The sequence below is a fragment of the Petromyzon marinus genome, chromosome 25, assembly GCF_048934315.1.
Source record: "Petromyzon marinus isolate PM22_M1 ecotype Great Lakes invasive population chromosome 25, UKy_Petmar_22M1.pri1.0, whole genome shotgun sequence".
NCBI lineage: Eukaryota > Metazoa > Chordata > Hyperoartia > Petromyzontiformes > Petromyzontidae > Petromyzon > Petromyzon marinus.
Genome location: NC_133691.1, coordinates 356410 through 372752, shown reverse-complemented (window position 1 = coordinate 372752; position 16343 = coordinate 356410). Strand labels below are relative to the sequence as shown.

The following is a 16343-nucleotide window of genomic DNA, read 5'->3' as shown; positions in this document are numbered from 1 at the left end:
GAGCATTTAGCAGTTGATAGAGCATGCCTCATAAAGCTTGATTGCTCCACAACATTGAATAGTACCTGACTCCACCTAGCAGTGGATAGAGCTTGCCTCATTTAATATGGCCGCACCATCCAGCTGTGGATGAAGCCTAACTGCTCAATTCCAATGTTGATAGAGCCTGACTACTCCACCCAGCAGTGGATCGAGCATTCAGCTGTGGATATCACATCGCTAATTCATCCAGCAGTGGACAGAGCCAGACCGCTCCGCCCACGTTGCCGCAATGCACGTGGGGAGTGAGCCCCGCCCCCCCCCCCCTACATGGCAGCTTCTGCGCATGCGTGGCAGGTTCTGCGCATGCGTGCTCGGTCCCGGCTTGCGGCCTTGTGAGCAGGAGGTGCAGGCGGACGTCGAGTGTGGTTACGCGGGAACTGGCGCAATCCATAAACATCCGCGCCTCCATCGCCTCGCGCCGTCCATGATCGACACGGGAAGGTAAACTAAATTCTGCGGAAACATAACGAGCGACTATGCGCGATTGTCCTGCGATGTATTTACAGTATTTGTTTTAAAGAGTCGAGTGCCGTCCCAACAACGCCATCGCCTCCCATCGTTATTCATTAGGCAACAGGCGCCTAGCACTGTCTTCGTGTTATGCGACATAAGCAGTTACGTTCCTAAATGTATGAAAAGGTTACCGTGTAAAGTCACGGTAACCTTTTTAGTTACGGTGTTTTGATTTTTAAATCCATGCACGTTGTTTAGAGTTATTGTGTAAGTGATACATTTATACAGTGGTTTACGGGCCTAGCTCTGGTCTGTATCAACTAGCTGAGCCGCGGGGAGGTCACGTGGTCGTGGAGCCCACGTTTGTTGAAGCTGATGGAGCCCATAGTAACTAAACGCACGGGTGTGTTAAGAAAATATTGTTCAGGTAAATTCACATCGTGATCCAACATTAAACACGTCCACACACTCCGCATATTGTACAACAACCCCTTTGTCAAGCCACAGCTAGTCGTATGTACTGTATGTAGAACTTTTTTTTTACCGTTGGTCGAGGTTGTGCTGTATGTATTGAATTGTCAGCTAGAGCAGATTGCCTTTTTGAGTTTATTGTCAACCAGCAGATTCAAGATGTGAAGTTGCATATTTTCTTTCGCAATGTGTGGGTCTAATTTGTATTTTAAACTTGTGGTCAAATGCATAGCTCGCATCGTAACTTTAGCTTTCATTGTACCGCTTTACATTATCTCATCTAAATTATCCCTTTCACTAAGTTGCGTTGAGCAACTGGGAATTGCACTCGTGTAAGTTATTTTAAATTACCACAGCGCAAGTAATTTGGGTCAATTATGCGAGCATAGAATGTTTTACAGCATAGTGATGCTCGGACCTTTAAATGTCTACAAGTGTATATAATTGGTAAAATATATAAGTTGCACATGAATGGAACAAACTACCAATATATTTTTAAACTACTCATGAGAATGTGTTTAGCGTCGCCATTCGGGACATGCAGATCACGTGAAAATGTTTTCTTCATCTAGGCATAGGTGATGCACATCCGATTAGCACGGTTGGCTACGTACCGTGTGAAAGAAGTTGGACATAACTTTGTGTGCGTCATGTCTCCACAGTGCTGTAATCGCGTTGGTGTTGCTGTGACAAGTGGTCATTCAAGATGTTTCTCTACAATCTGACCCTGCAGAGAGCAAGCGGCATCACACACGCCATCCATGGGAACTTCTCTGGTACGAGGCACTGAAAGTGCATTCCACAACCTTGGGGTAGTATCTGCTCCACATTGCATTGTGAAAGCAATGTTCATTGGGAGTTGTTATAGTAAAACATCAGCATGCTTGCATGTGCGAATGTATTTTGAGCTGTGAACAGTCTCCTTATGCATTTGGATCAATCAACATAAATTTAAGTTTACATATGGTGTAATTTAGTTGCATCTCAAGGCGCTTTGCAAAATAATTAAGTTAAGGGGGAGTGTGTATAGGGTATGTTAGTTCAAGGAAATATGGGAGAGGGCAGGCTAACACTGGTATCGCCCAGGACGAAGCAACCAGGGCTCAGCATCAACAATGAGCCCCAGCAACAGCCAGGGCAGCACCATTTTGAGTTCCAATGCATCCTCTGGAGGCAATGGATAAATGACCCTTATGGCGGTACCACGGGGTACCAAATAATACAAAATGGCCGAGGCAATTAAATATTTTATTTCTGGGACACTATTTTTTCCAGGGGTGTACTTAACTCCGCCACTGGGGTACCAATCAGTCTGAAATCAGTGCTACTCCGCGATGTCGAAACGCCAAACAGCATAAAAAAAAATCCGTTATCGAAAAATTCAACTTTGAATAGTGCATCGTGTACGGCTCGTCGAGAGGAGCCGATTGTCGCATCGCCGACCATCAGACTAAAAATTAAATATATATTGATTGCATCACGGACATTATGCGAGAGCCGGGGTACCACCATAAGGTCAACCCCTTGGTGTAACATCAGTTTTTAACACTGGTGTTAGCATACATTTGAGAATACATGATGATAATCTATTTGTCTTCAGGGACCAAGCAGCAGGAGATTGTCATCTCCCATGGCAAGATCCTGGAGTTGTTGCGGCCTGACCCCAACACGGGGAAGGTGCACACCCTGCTCACGGTGGAGATCTTTGGGGTCATCCGCTCCCTGATGGCATTCAGGCTGACTGGTGGCACCAAAGGTACGTGTGCGCACGTTATTATGTTTGCGATTTAGTGTTATGTAGCCATGAGCAACCTTTTCATTGTTGGAAGTTACTTGCATAGCTGGAGAATATATATTTTATGCTGAAAATGATGCACAAATATTCATGCCTTTTCACTGATTGGCTCAGCCATGAAGTGTATTATTCTTATCTGATTCAGCGTAAAAAAGTTGCTGCAGTTTGCCAAACTGCAGTGTCTGACACAGTAAAAGTGACGGCTGTATTGTGTTGTGGCAGACTACGTCGTGGTGGGGACCGATTCGGGCAGGATCGTCATTCTGGAGTACCAGCCATCTAAGAATGCCTTCGATAAGGTGCACCAGGAGACCTTTGGCAAGAGTGGTTGCCGACGCATTGTGCCAGGCCAATTCCTTGCCGTCGACCCCAAGGGCAGGGCCGTCATGATTGGTGAGTGAAGGAACTAATGGGAATAAAGATGGTCACATAATTATTTTGACATGCTTTGTTAAGTGAAATGTCCTGCCTAATAGGTATTTTCAACACTTTACAATTTAAGGTTGAAGGCACTTCTTCTATATTAGTGTTGTCTCTATGGCTGTAACAAGAGGGTGTCATAACTCTCGCTAAGATCGAATAAGAACGAAACGTTTGAAACACATAAAAATTCAACTTTGCAACTGAGAATGATGATTTGTATACATTCATGCCTTTTCTCTGACCAGGCTATGCCTGCTGAAGAGGGAATTGCTTCTGACTCAGTTCATTTCTATTGGGATAAACAACATCATAAATAACATAGGCTTTTGACGGTATACTTATTTTTGATGACTGTGCAATTTCTGGTTGTGCAGGGGGGGGGGACCCAATGATGTACTGATCTGCCAAGACAACTACATTGGCACTCCACCAGTTTGTTTGCAATAGGAATGTGATCCAATGTGAATACATTTTATGTTAAAGTTGTTGCTATCAGGGACTCGTTAAAACTTGGGAGACAAATGACCAGTTAAAAAATGGCTTTTTACAAATACGCAAGCGCATTTTTCCATTCTAGCTACCCACCGGCTTCCAAACTGCTAGTTCATTACTTTCAAAGACAAATGCATATAAAATGATACTTAATGCGTATTCATGATTTTTTTAAAATCTTGTCGAGGGATCTAAATAATGTGCCTTGTGTGTGCCAGGCGCGATTGAGAAACAGAAGCTGGTGTATATCCTGAATCGTGATGCTGCTGCCAGGCTGACCATCTCGTCTCCTCTGGAGGCTCACAAGGCCAACACACTGGTGTACCACGTCGTGGGCGTTGATGTGGGCTTTGAGAACCCTATGTTTGCCTGTCTGGAGATGGATTATGAAGTAGGTGCTCATGCACTGCAGCATATGAATTTTACACATGCAACTAAATGTATTTGCCTCATAATGACCATTAAGATTGATATATTGTCATTTTACTGCTATTTGTGGACAGTCATGCATTGAGCATTGACTTAAAGGTCTCAGCAGTACAGGTACGATTGAGTCTGTCTTAATGCATTTTTAGGAGGCGGATGTCGATCCCTCTGGAGAGGCCGCTGCCAACACCCAGCAGACTCTAACCTTCTACGAGCTGGATCTGGGTCTGAACCATGTGGTGCGGAAGTACAGTGAGCCCTTGGAGGAGCATGGGAATTTCTTAATCCCTGGTAAGACCTGCACCACATACCTTTTCTATTTTACATCAGCATAACACCCAACTGCATGCCCATTACCCGAAAATGTTCACCCATTGCCTCGGCATTTGTCAGGTGTGACCAAAGTGTGGATTTTCCATGAATTTCTGGTGAATTTCTTAAAGCACACTGGATTTTTTATGAAAATGTACAATAACTGATGCTTAATAGTACAATTAAACTGAAATACATAATGCAACACTGCAACTGAGAATGATGATTTGTATACATTCATGCCTTTTCTCTGACCAGGCTATGCCTGCTGAAGAGGGAATTGCTTCTGATTCAGTTAATGTCTTGACACAAACACAGTATTTATAACATCAGAGATATTTTACTATAGGCTGTTTTTTGACGGTCTGTAGTTCCTGGTGGTGCGGATGGACCCAGTGGTGTATTGATCTGCTCAGAAAACTACATCACTTACAAAAATTTTGGAGACCAGCCTGACATCAGATGTCCCATTCCGAGGAGACGGGTGAGTTAATCTGAATTTTAGATTGAAGGAACCACAATTATACATTAATGAATCTCAGCAGCAAACTTTTGAGCGGTTGTGGGATATAACTATTAACATGGAAATATTTTAATGGCAAAACAAATCGTTGCATTAAGCTGAATATGATGAGTTTTAATTTCATGCCTTTTCTATGACTGGCACTGCCATGAAAAAAACATTTTTATCTGATTCAGCTTGTGTAATTATATTTTAACAAAAATATATGGAGTTAACGTGAACAATATGTAATAGTTAATAGGTGCCCTTTTCATTCGTTTATGAATTCTTTAATAGCTAAATATTTTGGGTGTAGTGTGACAACATTTAAAAAAAAATAAACTTTCAATCTGTGAATGAATTTTCTCTGCAGAATGACCTGGATGATCCAGAGCGTGGAATGATCTTTGTCTGCGCTGCCACTCACAAGACAAAGTCCATGTTTTTTTTCTTGGTCCAAACTGAGCAGGGTGACATCTTTAAAGTTACGTTGGAGACTGATGAGGACATGGTAAGAAAATATGGCCAAGTATAAGCACAAAAAACATTTTCATGTTTTCTAATCGGTACAAGCAGTAAAGGTCCGTGTGATGTGAATTAGAGGTTTTGCTCTCTTGTTTACAGGTGACTGAGATCAGGATGAAGTATTTTGACACGGTGCCTGTGGCAACTGCCATGTGTGTTCTTAAAACCGGTTTTCTCTTTGTGGCCTCCGAGTTTGGAAATCAGTGAGTAACATTTCATATTTTGGTGCTAAATTCAGTATCAACTTTATTACCTCACTATTATTTGTGCTTTGGACCAACATAAGCATGTCATTCACAAATTATTATTTGTATTTTAATGTCCTTAAGAGGAGATTGCTTTACACTAGTGTTGTCCGTCTGTGGTTGTAACGTAACATGAGGGGTGGCATCTTAACGCTGGCAAAGATGGTCAAATGTGAACAAAACTTCACTGAACTCTGAAAAGCATCAAAATTCAACTTTGCAACTGAGAATGATGATTTGTATACATTCATGCCTTTTCTCTGACCAGGCTATGCCTGCTGAAGAGGGAATTGCTTCTGACTCAGTTGTTTTCTATTGGGATAAACAACATGATTATAACAGCCAACTTTTAAAGATAGACTTATTTTCAATGGCTTAATGCAGGGACCCATAAATGTGTGAATATTCTCAGAAAATTACATAGCACTGTCCATCAAGGCACACTGCCCTTAAATATTGATTGGTTTGCTTTACCTGCGGAAAATATTCAGTTCGTGTTTATATAACTGGCATCTTAATAGAGAACCTTACATTTTGACTGGTTCAGCTGTCATGGTATTTCCCATTTATACCAGAGCCACTACATAACAATGTACAAATGAATTACAGCTCACTCATTTACGAGTTATGGTTTTTCTCCAGTTACCTGTATCAGATTGCCCACCTGGGAGATGATGACGAAGAGCCAGAGTTCTCTTCGGCCATGCCATTGGAAGAAGGCGACACTTTTTTCTTCCAAGTACGGCTCCTCAAGAACCTGGTGTTAGTGGATGAGCTGGACAGCCTCTCTCCAATCATGGCCTGCCAGGTGACTTACTGCACTCGTCTTTACGAACATTGTTTTAAATCTAGCCCCTCGTGCAATCATATTCAGCCATTGTGTATCCACTTGTGGATGAAGATCTCCCCATATTGTCACCATCCCTCATGGTACAGTGCTACTATCCGTCTCCTATCATGAACTGAGCTCATGGCTCCATTTCCGAGGTGGTTGTGCTCTTTGATGCATTCTGTTGACTGGCATTCCCTGTCACCAGTGTCTTCTATCGGCTGTAATCTCATCAAGCGATGTCTTGCCCCCTAGCCCATTTACTTATTGTGAATGTCGTGTCTCTGATTTTTGTTTGTTCCCAGGCCTTTTTTTGCTTCTCTATGCTTCGTTGTGCACTTTTGTAGATTTAATCAATATATATGTCTACAGATCGCGGATTTGGCGAACGAGGATACACCTCAGATGTATGTTGCCTGTGGGCGCGGACCACGTTCTTCCTTGCGTGTGCTTAGGCATGGGCTTGAGGTAATCACAATTAGCCGTGTGGTGGTGGCACATGCTTTTAATCCAGTACTGGTGGTTATAGTTCCAGAACACACATTGTCAACTTCCCTTCCTGTGGGTGGTAAGGTGCCATGAACTATTCTAATGTTCTTTCTCTGTGGGATAGTGTTGCCCCTTTGCATGTGTGGGTTTTCTCTGGTTTTCTCCCAAGTGAATATACACATTAATTTGCTGGAAACATCTTAATATATAGATAACTGCCGAGTTAGGACAATTATTGGCACCAGCTCACCTCCTGGCTGTCTTTTCCACTTGTCTTTTGAGTGTTTCTCATCAAGAGCAAGCAGAACGGAGTTCTAAGTAGTTAATATTACTTATATATTTTATCCAAGTAAAATGTTTTGTTATTCTGCATTTAAGACTTGACAGCGTTGTGTGTGATTTTAAGGAGCTTGCACAAGTATGCCCCTGTAGGCTCATTTCATATTGGACTGTGTTTATATAGCTTGAAGGAGCTTTTTTAATTTTTATATATTTTAATTCAGTACATGACAATCTTATCGTTTCTGCTAACAGGTGTCTGAGATGGCTGTGTCCGAACTTCCTGGTAACCCAAATGCTGTGTGGACCGTCAGGAAGCACATTGAGGGTAAGTTGAGCAGAAAATAGCCAACATTTGCAAACTAGAAGTAGACATTATGCTTTATCCTTAAGCAAAAGTGGGCTTTTTAGGCAGTGTGATATTTCAAAATTCGTTCAACAAATCCCAGGGTGATATAACAGTCCAAAAAGTATAAGCTAAAAAATAGTTTGAAAGTTCTGGTTGATTTAAAATGCATCTAAAAGTTGGACTGCAAAACACCATTCGGTTTCCAAGCTGTGGCTGGTGTTGCCGTTGGGTGTTTTTAGTATCTGCCAGACACATTATGGCTGGCACTTGGTCCCCCCCCCTACCAAGCCTTTGTTTCTTTCCTGTAGGTTGCCCTGACTGTCACTCTGCAATATAGGTATGTATATTTCCAGTTGTGAATGGCAAGCCAATTTAAACATGAGGGAGTTTTATCCATAAGTCTGAAGCGTCCACTCCAGAAATATGTCCAGCTTCTATCCAGTTGCCTCTTGTGCATTAAAATGCTGTACGTCATAGAGCTCTTTAAGTTTGTCCCAGAACGTTTTCCAAAGACTGGATTTATATTTAAAATGGAAAAAGGCTCACAAAAGTGTTGGCATACGTTACATATTTGATGTAAAATCATTTATTTTGGATTACTGATATCCAGGGAGCTGTTAATTTTTCATTTTTTCCACATTGTAATTATTATGCCAGGTAAGTGGCATTGAGTGGATTTTGGTGTTTTAAAATGCAGTCATAACACTAATGCCAAATGTATATTGAAATATTTTCTATTGTGCATATTATGACGATCTTAAAAAAAATCTAATGTTATATCTTTAACTTTTAATGTCGATCTCATATACAATTGTCTGAAAGCACTTATGTATTTATGCAATGGGGGATGTTGAATTTTTCAACACACGCCTTTTTTGTCCACAACAGAGGAATATGACGCGTACATCATCGTGTCATTCGTAAACGCCACGCTGGTGCTGTCCATCGGAGAGACTGTGGAGGAAGTCACAGACTCCGGTTTCCTGGGCACCACACCCACGTTATCGTGCTCGCTGCTTGGCGAAGATGCCCTCGTACAGGTGCGCGCAGAGGCTGGCTTTTACGGTTGCATGTGAAATAAGTGTAATGCTAGTGCACCGAGAAAAAATCCGATCGTGGGTCAGGTTGATCCTATCTTGTTAATATTTACATTGCAAATATTTCTTCAGGGAAATTACTTTGTTTAACTTGGATTGTTTTGGCATGTGTTGAGAAGAGACAATATGGAATTAGAAGGGTGATGGAGATGCCAGTGCAGGGCACCTCAATATATGTTTGGGTTGCATTGTTGAAAACCTAAACGGAGAGTGAAACATCTTATCGAAACCTATTATCCCATGAGTTCCCATTAAATAACCGAAGATGCTTTCTGGATAAAATATTGTCGTGACTCAATTTTTTTATAACACTTGTCAACACAACTAAGATATTTTTTGTATAATTATGGAGAATAATAACTAGACGGGTAATTAAAAACACTCTCCACCAATTTACTAATTGGACACTGAGGTGCATGTCTTGATGTTGATGCTGTGATGAGGGGTTACAGGGAAGGTGAGGGAGGGGCACTCGGAGCGGCTGCCTCCCCCTGTGGGGAGTACGTACAGTACGCACAGTCCAAAGTGTGGTGGAACGTACGGTAGATTGAACTGCGCGGCTTTACTTGTAAACAAGTGGTCAGGCTAGGAAACACAGCAGCCAGGCAAACGGCCTCTAGACAGTATAAAATGCACACAGGCAAATTATATAACATGCATTTACTATAAGTGTTTTTATTTTTTTCTCCAAAACATTTTTTGAAAAATACAAAAATGTGATAACAAAAAAATAAAGACAAACTAAAGTGTTAATTTACGACGAACGTATTGACAAATCACAGTAAATCAAATTGACGTATATTGGGGTGCACCTCGAAGAGTGAGGGTGAGATGGAGGGATCTGGTGGGACAAGGTATGAAGGGATAGTGGAGGTGACTGAAAGGGGCACAGAATAGAAGTATGGAGAAATAAAATCTGAGCAGCCATCCCAGATGCAATGATGGGACTTGTGACGTGGAAGAAGAAAAGGTTATGGGAGTATTTTTTTAACATCCACTGGCGCTTTTTCCTTCAGGTGTACCCAGATGGCATTCGTCACATTCGTGCAGACAAGCGAGTAAATGAGTGGAAAACGCCAGGGAAGAAGGCGATTGTGAAGTGTGCAGTGAACCAGCGGCAAGTGGTGATTGCTCTCAGTGGTGGAGAGCTTGTCTACTTTGAAATGGACCCGGTGAGTTGGACTGCAGAACAATTGTTATGCTAGTGTAACTAAGAGGGTGCATTTAGTATGCCAAACGCATAAACATCTATTACTAGAACAAGTTAAAGGAGCATCTTGAGTGCATTCCTGGGATCAATACATTACAATTTTAGCAGGTTTTTTCGATGAAATAGCATTTTTATTGCAGTTTATTGCAAATTGCACTTGCATTCGGTCTACATGATTCTGGTTAAGAATTGGACCACTGCAAACAAAATCTACCAAAAATGTAAGTGCAAAAAAAATAACTGTCTTATCTGTGTATTGTAAAGTCTGGACAGCTGAATGAGTACACGGAGCGGAAGGAGATGTCTGCGGACGTCGTCTGCATGAGCCTGGCAAATGTACCATCCGGGGAGCAGCGCTCGCGCTTCTTGGCTGTTGGTCTGGTGGACAACACCGTGCGCATCATCTCTCTGGACCCTTCGGTAACCCGAGTCCTAAAATTATGACGATGCTAAAGTAACATCTTTCGCATATGCACGGTTATCTCGCACTGATTAATATTTCCTGGGTGTGAATGGGTTGGGAAGTCCAGGTAACATGGCATCTGACGTGGCTTGCTCCCTCATCCGCTCTTTCCAGGACTGCCTGCAGCCGCTGAGTATGCAGGCTCTCCCAGCCCAGCCTGAGGCACTTTGCATTGTGGAGATGGGTGGTGCTGAGAAGCAAGACGAGTCTGGAGAGAAGGGTTCTCTTGGAGGACTCTACCTCAACATTGGCCTACAGGTATGGAATCTAGCAGTGATGCATGCATCTGTAAATATTATTTTTCGCGCATAGTTGTATTCACATTGCTCGTTACTTACTAAATAATCACTGTGGTTGATGGTCAATTTTGTGCTCCACAGAATGGTGTCCTGTTGCGGACAGTTTTGGACACAGTGACAGGGGACTTGTCCGACACCAGGACGCGATATCTGGGCTCCCGACCCGTTAAGCTCTTCCGTGTCCTCATGCAGGGACAAGAGGCCGTAAGTTGCCTTACACTGAAGTTAGTGTTTAACATGGGTTGTTTTAATGGATATGTATTTCTGACACTGAATGTCTTGCATCGTTTTTTCTACTTGGCAGGTGTTGGCCATGTCCAGCCGATCCTGGCTCAGCTACTCGTACCAATCGCGCTTCCATCTCACCCCGTTGTCCTATGAGACGCTGGAGTATGCCTCTTGTTTTGCATCCGAGCAGTGCCCTGAGGGCATTGTGGCTATTTCTACAAACACCCTGAGGTCAGGCTCTTGCAGTATATTTTACACAACTTAGCACTTTTTCTAGGTTGTGTTGTAACAATTGTAGAATGAATATTACATCTTGGTGAATTAATTGTGATATTTACCTTGCCGATATGCAGGATTTTGGCTTTGGAGAAGCTCGGTGCGGTGTTTAACCAGGTGTCAACGCCACTGCAGTACACGCCACGCAAGTTCGTCATCCATCCTGACAGCAACAACCTCATCATCATCGAGACGGACCACAATGCTTACACAGAGGCCACCAAGGCTCAGCGCAAACAACAAATGGCAGAGGTGCGAAAAAGTAAAACCAAAATTAAATATGGATTGGACCGATAAAAGTGAGCCAGCCTTGGCATACCAAAAAGTTCTGCTATGGAATGATTGTAAAATTGACAATGGAAGGGAAGAATAGGTTAATTCTTAATGGCTATTGAGACATCTTGCATTTGACTTATCCTCTGTTGCATATTTATTATACCTATATTGTGCTGGATCAGTACATAAAGTCAATTTCACTTTAATCTATTTGTGATCATAATGGGAGGCACTTAAGAAATACCCTAGGCTGGTCCATCTTGTGAATGAAATTAAAGCTTAAATATTCCTCTTGTGTTTACTTACATTAATTGTGGTTATTACAATACTTTTTTGTACAGGAAATGGTGGAGGCAGCAGGTGAGGAAGAGCGGGAGCTGGCGGCAGAGATGGCTGCTGCCTTCCTCAACGAGAACCTACCTGAGACCACGTTTGGCGCGCCCAAGGCAGGCAGCGGTCAGTGGGCCTCTGTGGTGAGGGCCCTCAACCCCATCCAGGGCAACACGTTAGAGCTTGTCCAACTGGAACAAAATGAGGCTGCCTTCAGGTACAGAATGTCACCAGTCATTCAACATATATTGTCATTTAGGTTGGCTGGATTTCTCAAGGGGCTAAGTTACTGCATCAGAGCACCATGCTGGCACTGCTGTGATTCTGGGTTAAAATCCAGGCAACCAACTCCTCTTGAAATCTGTTTCTCAAGGGTAGTGAGTTGATAGTCTCAGCCAAGTCCTCCATTAATGCACACAAATAATCTTTGTTAACTTTGTTTTTTTCCATTAGGCACATTTTCACTCAGAGCTAATACACGTTTGGTTTGGTTGCAATGTGGTAATTCCCTCTAGGGGCATGTGAGAGGGTGCACCACCATCTAGTGTGTGGATAGCAGGCAGTTTCAGGGACATCAGAAGTAGTCGTATGATGTCAGAGGGACTTTAATATGGGATGATATGTATAGTACATTGTGCAAGAGTGCTGAACGTATGTGTCACGACATGATGCTGATAACAAAATCGGAATAAATCTTGACTTAAAGCTTCTGTTACTGCAGGAATTCATACTCTGGGTCTTTCGGTAAAGTCACGTAGATAGACAAATAATACAAAATCACGACGTTTCGATCGCAACACAAGCAATCGTCTTCAGGTGAAAAAATACGATTGCTTGTGTTGCGATCGAAACGTCGTGATTTTTTATTTTCTATTTACGTGAGTTTAATGAAAGACCCAAAGAGTAAAAATAGGAATACTAGTGAGGGAAGACATTGATTGTTGCATCATGGTAATTTCACACATTGGTGCTTAATAATATGCTGTAATTAGTACAAAATTTTATTCGTTGAAGCGGCGTGTTATAGCTTTAACTGTTATTAAAGAACCTTTGGTGAAAGGACACTTGGTTTAACTTAACGTGTGCGTGTCTGCAGCGTGGCCGTGCTGAAATTTTCAAATGGCGGAGACGATTGGTACGTGCTGGTGGGTGTGGCCAAGGATTTGATCCTCGCGCCACGTTCTGTTGCTGGTGGATTCATCTACACGTACAAGCTTGTGGAGGACGGAGAGAAATTTCAATTTGTTCATAAGGTGTGCAGCCTGAAATGACAAGTTCCTTAACGACAAACTACACGTGCATAATAAATACCACATTTGTCTCAAGCGATGCATTTGTCTTTGCAACACATTTGATTGTAATCAAAATACATTGTAAAATTGTTTATACGATACTTTGCTGACCATGTCCACTCGCCTGCAGACGCCAGTTGAAGATGTACCAGCGGCCATTGCACCCTTTCAAGGCAGAGTACTCATCGGGGTAGGGAAACTGCTTCGCCTGTACGACCTGGGAAAGAAGAAACTGCTCAGGAAGTGTGAGAACAAGGTAACGGGGCATTGCAAATACTAATGTGGGTGTTTCTATCCTGAGTAGAGTACTTGTATTGACACTTGTGTTTGTGGCTTTCAGCACGTCGCCAACTTCATCGTGGGCATCCACACGGTTGGGCAGCGTGTAATTGTGTCGGATATCCAAGAGAGCTTCTTTTGGGTACGCTACAAGCGGAATGAGAACCAGCTCATCATCTTTGCCGACGACACGATGCCTCGGTGGATCACCACTGCCTGGCAGCTCGACTACGACACCATGGCTGCCGCAGACAAGTTTGGCAACATCGCTGTGGTGCGTGCAGCAAATGTCTATAATCACTAAAACCTTAATGACAACTTAAGGCTTAATGACGGTACTTTAGGTAACTTAATGGATTCATGTTAAAAAACATTGAAGAAATAGAGATGAGATGAGTTGGCCTTGTTGACTCACCCAGCTGTCGTTCTCAATGTCTTTCTTGGCTTGTGGTTGTCGTGGCTTTAAACCTGCATTGTGATTATGTCAAGTGGTAAAGTGCTTATTATGGTTTCAGGTACGACTTCCTCCAAATATCAATGATGACGTGGACGAGGATCCCACGGGAAACAAGGCGTTGTGGGACAGAGGAATTCTCAATGGCGCCTCGCAAAAGGTGAGTGCCCCCTGTTTAAAATGTCACCGTGGCTTTGAGGAATTTAAATTATCCCACTTCACTTTGAACACCATCTTAATGTCATCTCAGGAATGATTCAAGTGCTAAAGATGCACGTTAAAATGCACTTCTGGTATCAGCTGTGCTGAAAGCTGTCCTCTCTTTCAGGCTGAAATCATAATGAACTACCATGTGGGAGAGACATGCCTCTCGCTGCAGAAAGCTACACTCATTCCAGGCGGTTCTGAGTCCCTGGTATACACTACTCTGTCGGGTGGGGTGGGCATCCTGGTGCCCTTCACCTCGCACGAGGTAAGGTCTTTGGGTCCTTAATTGAACCCAGCTTGCTCACATCACAATTCATTTCCTCGCTACCATACTCTAACAAATGAAATTGAACATGGCTTGATTGAAATGAGATCTCTTCTCTCCATATTTGCCTTAGGACCATGATTTTTTCCAACATCTGGAAATGCACATGAGGGCAGAACACCCGCCTCTCTGTGGCCGTGACCACCTTAGCTACCGCTCCTACTACTTCCCTGTCAAGGTAGGTGCTCTTCACGTGCTCGAGTGCACTCATAATTCTACACGTACAAGAAATGCACACCTACGTACGTGAGCATATGCTGTAACATGCTTACGCAAAGTGAAAATCCACTCAAACCAATACTTAAGTAGAAAAAAGTGCGTACACTAATACAAATTCACACTTTGAAAGTGTGTGTAAATAGAGAGGGAAAACTTGTCTTGGTTTTTGAATTGTACGTGAAGTTTTTTCCCCCAGACTTTGTTCTCTTCACCCACCTCCCAACAGAATGTGATCGACGGGGACCTATGTGAACAGTTTAACTCGATGGACCCTGCAAAGCAGCGCAGTGTGGCTGAGGAACTGGACCGGACACCAGCTGAAGTCTCCAAGAAGCTGGAGGACATACGCACTCGATATGCCTTTTAGAGGGACTGTGCTTATTGTTAATGCACAGTCCACACGCTTCACCTTGTTGATTGTTTTTTTTACTTAAAGTAGCGCTTGGTTGTGACATAAAGCGTATCTCTGTTATACAGCGTAAATAATTAAATGTAATATTTTCATAAGGTATGGTGGACGATCGCATTTGTTCAATGTGATGGATATTTTTTTGTTCACTACTTTGTACACAAACCTTGTAGGGAATGGGATTACGTACAAAGTAATTTATTGATAGTTTTCATGGAGCTGATGGGATTTGTAGTAGAATTTTGTAAATAATGTTTCATGCGAAGCAGTGGAAGAATCCTATGTACAATTGTTTTTACAGCTGTTGAAAATAAATTTACCAAACTATGCTGTTGGTTTGAATTCGTAAATACAGTTCTACATTAATATACACCAGTCAATCGAAGCACTGATACAACTATCGATTTTGGAGCTTGTGATGCATGTATTAAATTGCATTTGTATCAATATATTTGTACTACACAGTAAAATGGTTAAATGGGATTGCATCACCCCTGCAGCCATTAGATGTTTCTACCGTTTGGATCATAATTCATTTCGGAAGCCTTTGTTTATCCCTTGTGGAAAGTTACAATTCCGAAAATGCTTACTCAAAACATGTAACAGGGTTAATGTAAGAATTGTACGGTAAACCTTTACCATTGATAAATAGGCAGCACACGTGCTTCTGGTTAAGGGTGTTTTGGAGTTTACACATTCTTGAAAAATGTAGGTTTATAATTTACTTTGTTGCTGATGGGAGTACCAGCACCAAAGACGAGATGGCTTTCAAAATGTATGCATGACTGCTGAAACAGTTGTAAGTTCTTGTATATCCGTGTAAGATACTGAAAGTTTTGTTAAATTGTTTAGCAGGCATCTTCAGAAATAGTTGACCAAACTTGGGGACGGTTAATAGTTTTGGCCTATTCCACGCAGACCAGACGTCTGAAGTGAGTCAATGTATTCCACCACACTGAGACCTGTCGATCAATTAAGTATATCCATTGATACGCCTGGTGGCCATGTACAGAGCATGTGTAAATTAACTAACTGATGCATCGAAGAGTTTGAATAAAAATGAGTTTACAACAAAGTGTTGCCTTTGAATGCAAACGGCACGTGGTAGACTTAACGCGCTATAATGAAAAAGGAATCGATTCTTGAGCTGTAACCCTGAATCAAAATTCATGAAATCACTTGGGGGGGGGGGGGGGTGAAGTATTCCACCCCAGATAAACATGGACTTTTTTTTAAGAAGTAATGCACATTTTCATATTTTTACAAATGCCCAAATTTGTCACTTATGTAATTCCATGCGCAACCGCCAATTTTACATTATTTTACACATTTAAAATGCGTCAAATT

The 16343-nt window shown here is 42.3% G+C and overlaps 1 protein-coding gene across 1 annotated transcript; it reads left to right on the top strand.

The window, feature by feature from the left end:
• The first annotated feature begins 336 nt into the window (after positions 1-336).
• SF3B3 (splicing factor 3b subunit 3) lies at positions 337-15324 on the top strand. Its single transcript, XM_032960833.2, has 27 exons — positions 337-483; positions 1629-1742; positions 2567-2722; positions 2984-3154; positions 3895-4067; positions 4252-4393; positions 4786-4898; positions 5290-5427; positions 5541-5644; positions 6329-6494; positions 6888-6983; positions 7539-7611; positions 8521-8672; positions 9746-9901; positions 10204-10359; positions 10517-10660; positions 10783-10905; positions 11006-11160; positions 11283-11457; positions 11823-12028; positions 12908-13064; positions 13234-13359; positions 13444-13656; positions 13898-13996; positions 14165-14308; positions 14442-14546; positions 14814-15324. Exons 2-27 carry the CDS (start codon positions 1673-1675, stop codon positions 14952-14954), a joined length of 3654 nt encoding a protein of 1217 aa, XP_032816724.1. The 5' UTR covers positions 337-483; positions 1629-1672; the 3' UTR covers positions 14955-15324.
• Positions 15325-16343: the final 1019 nt, after the last annotated feature.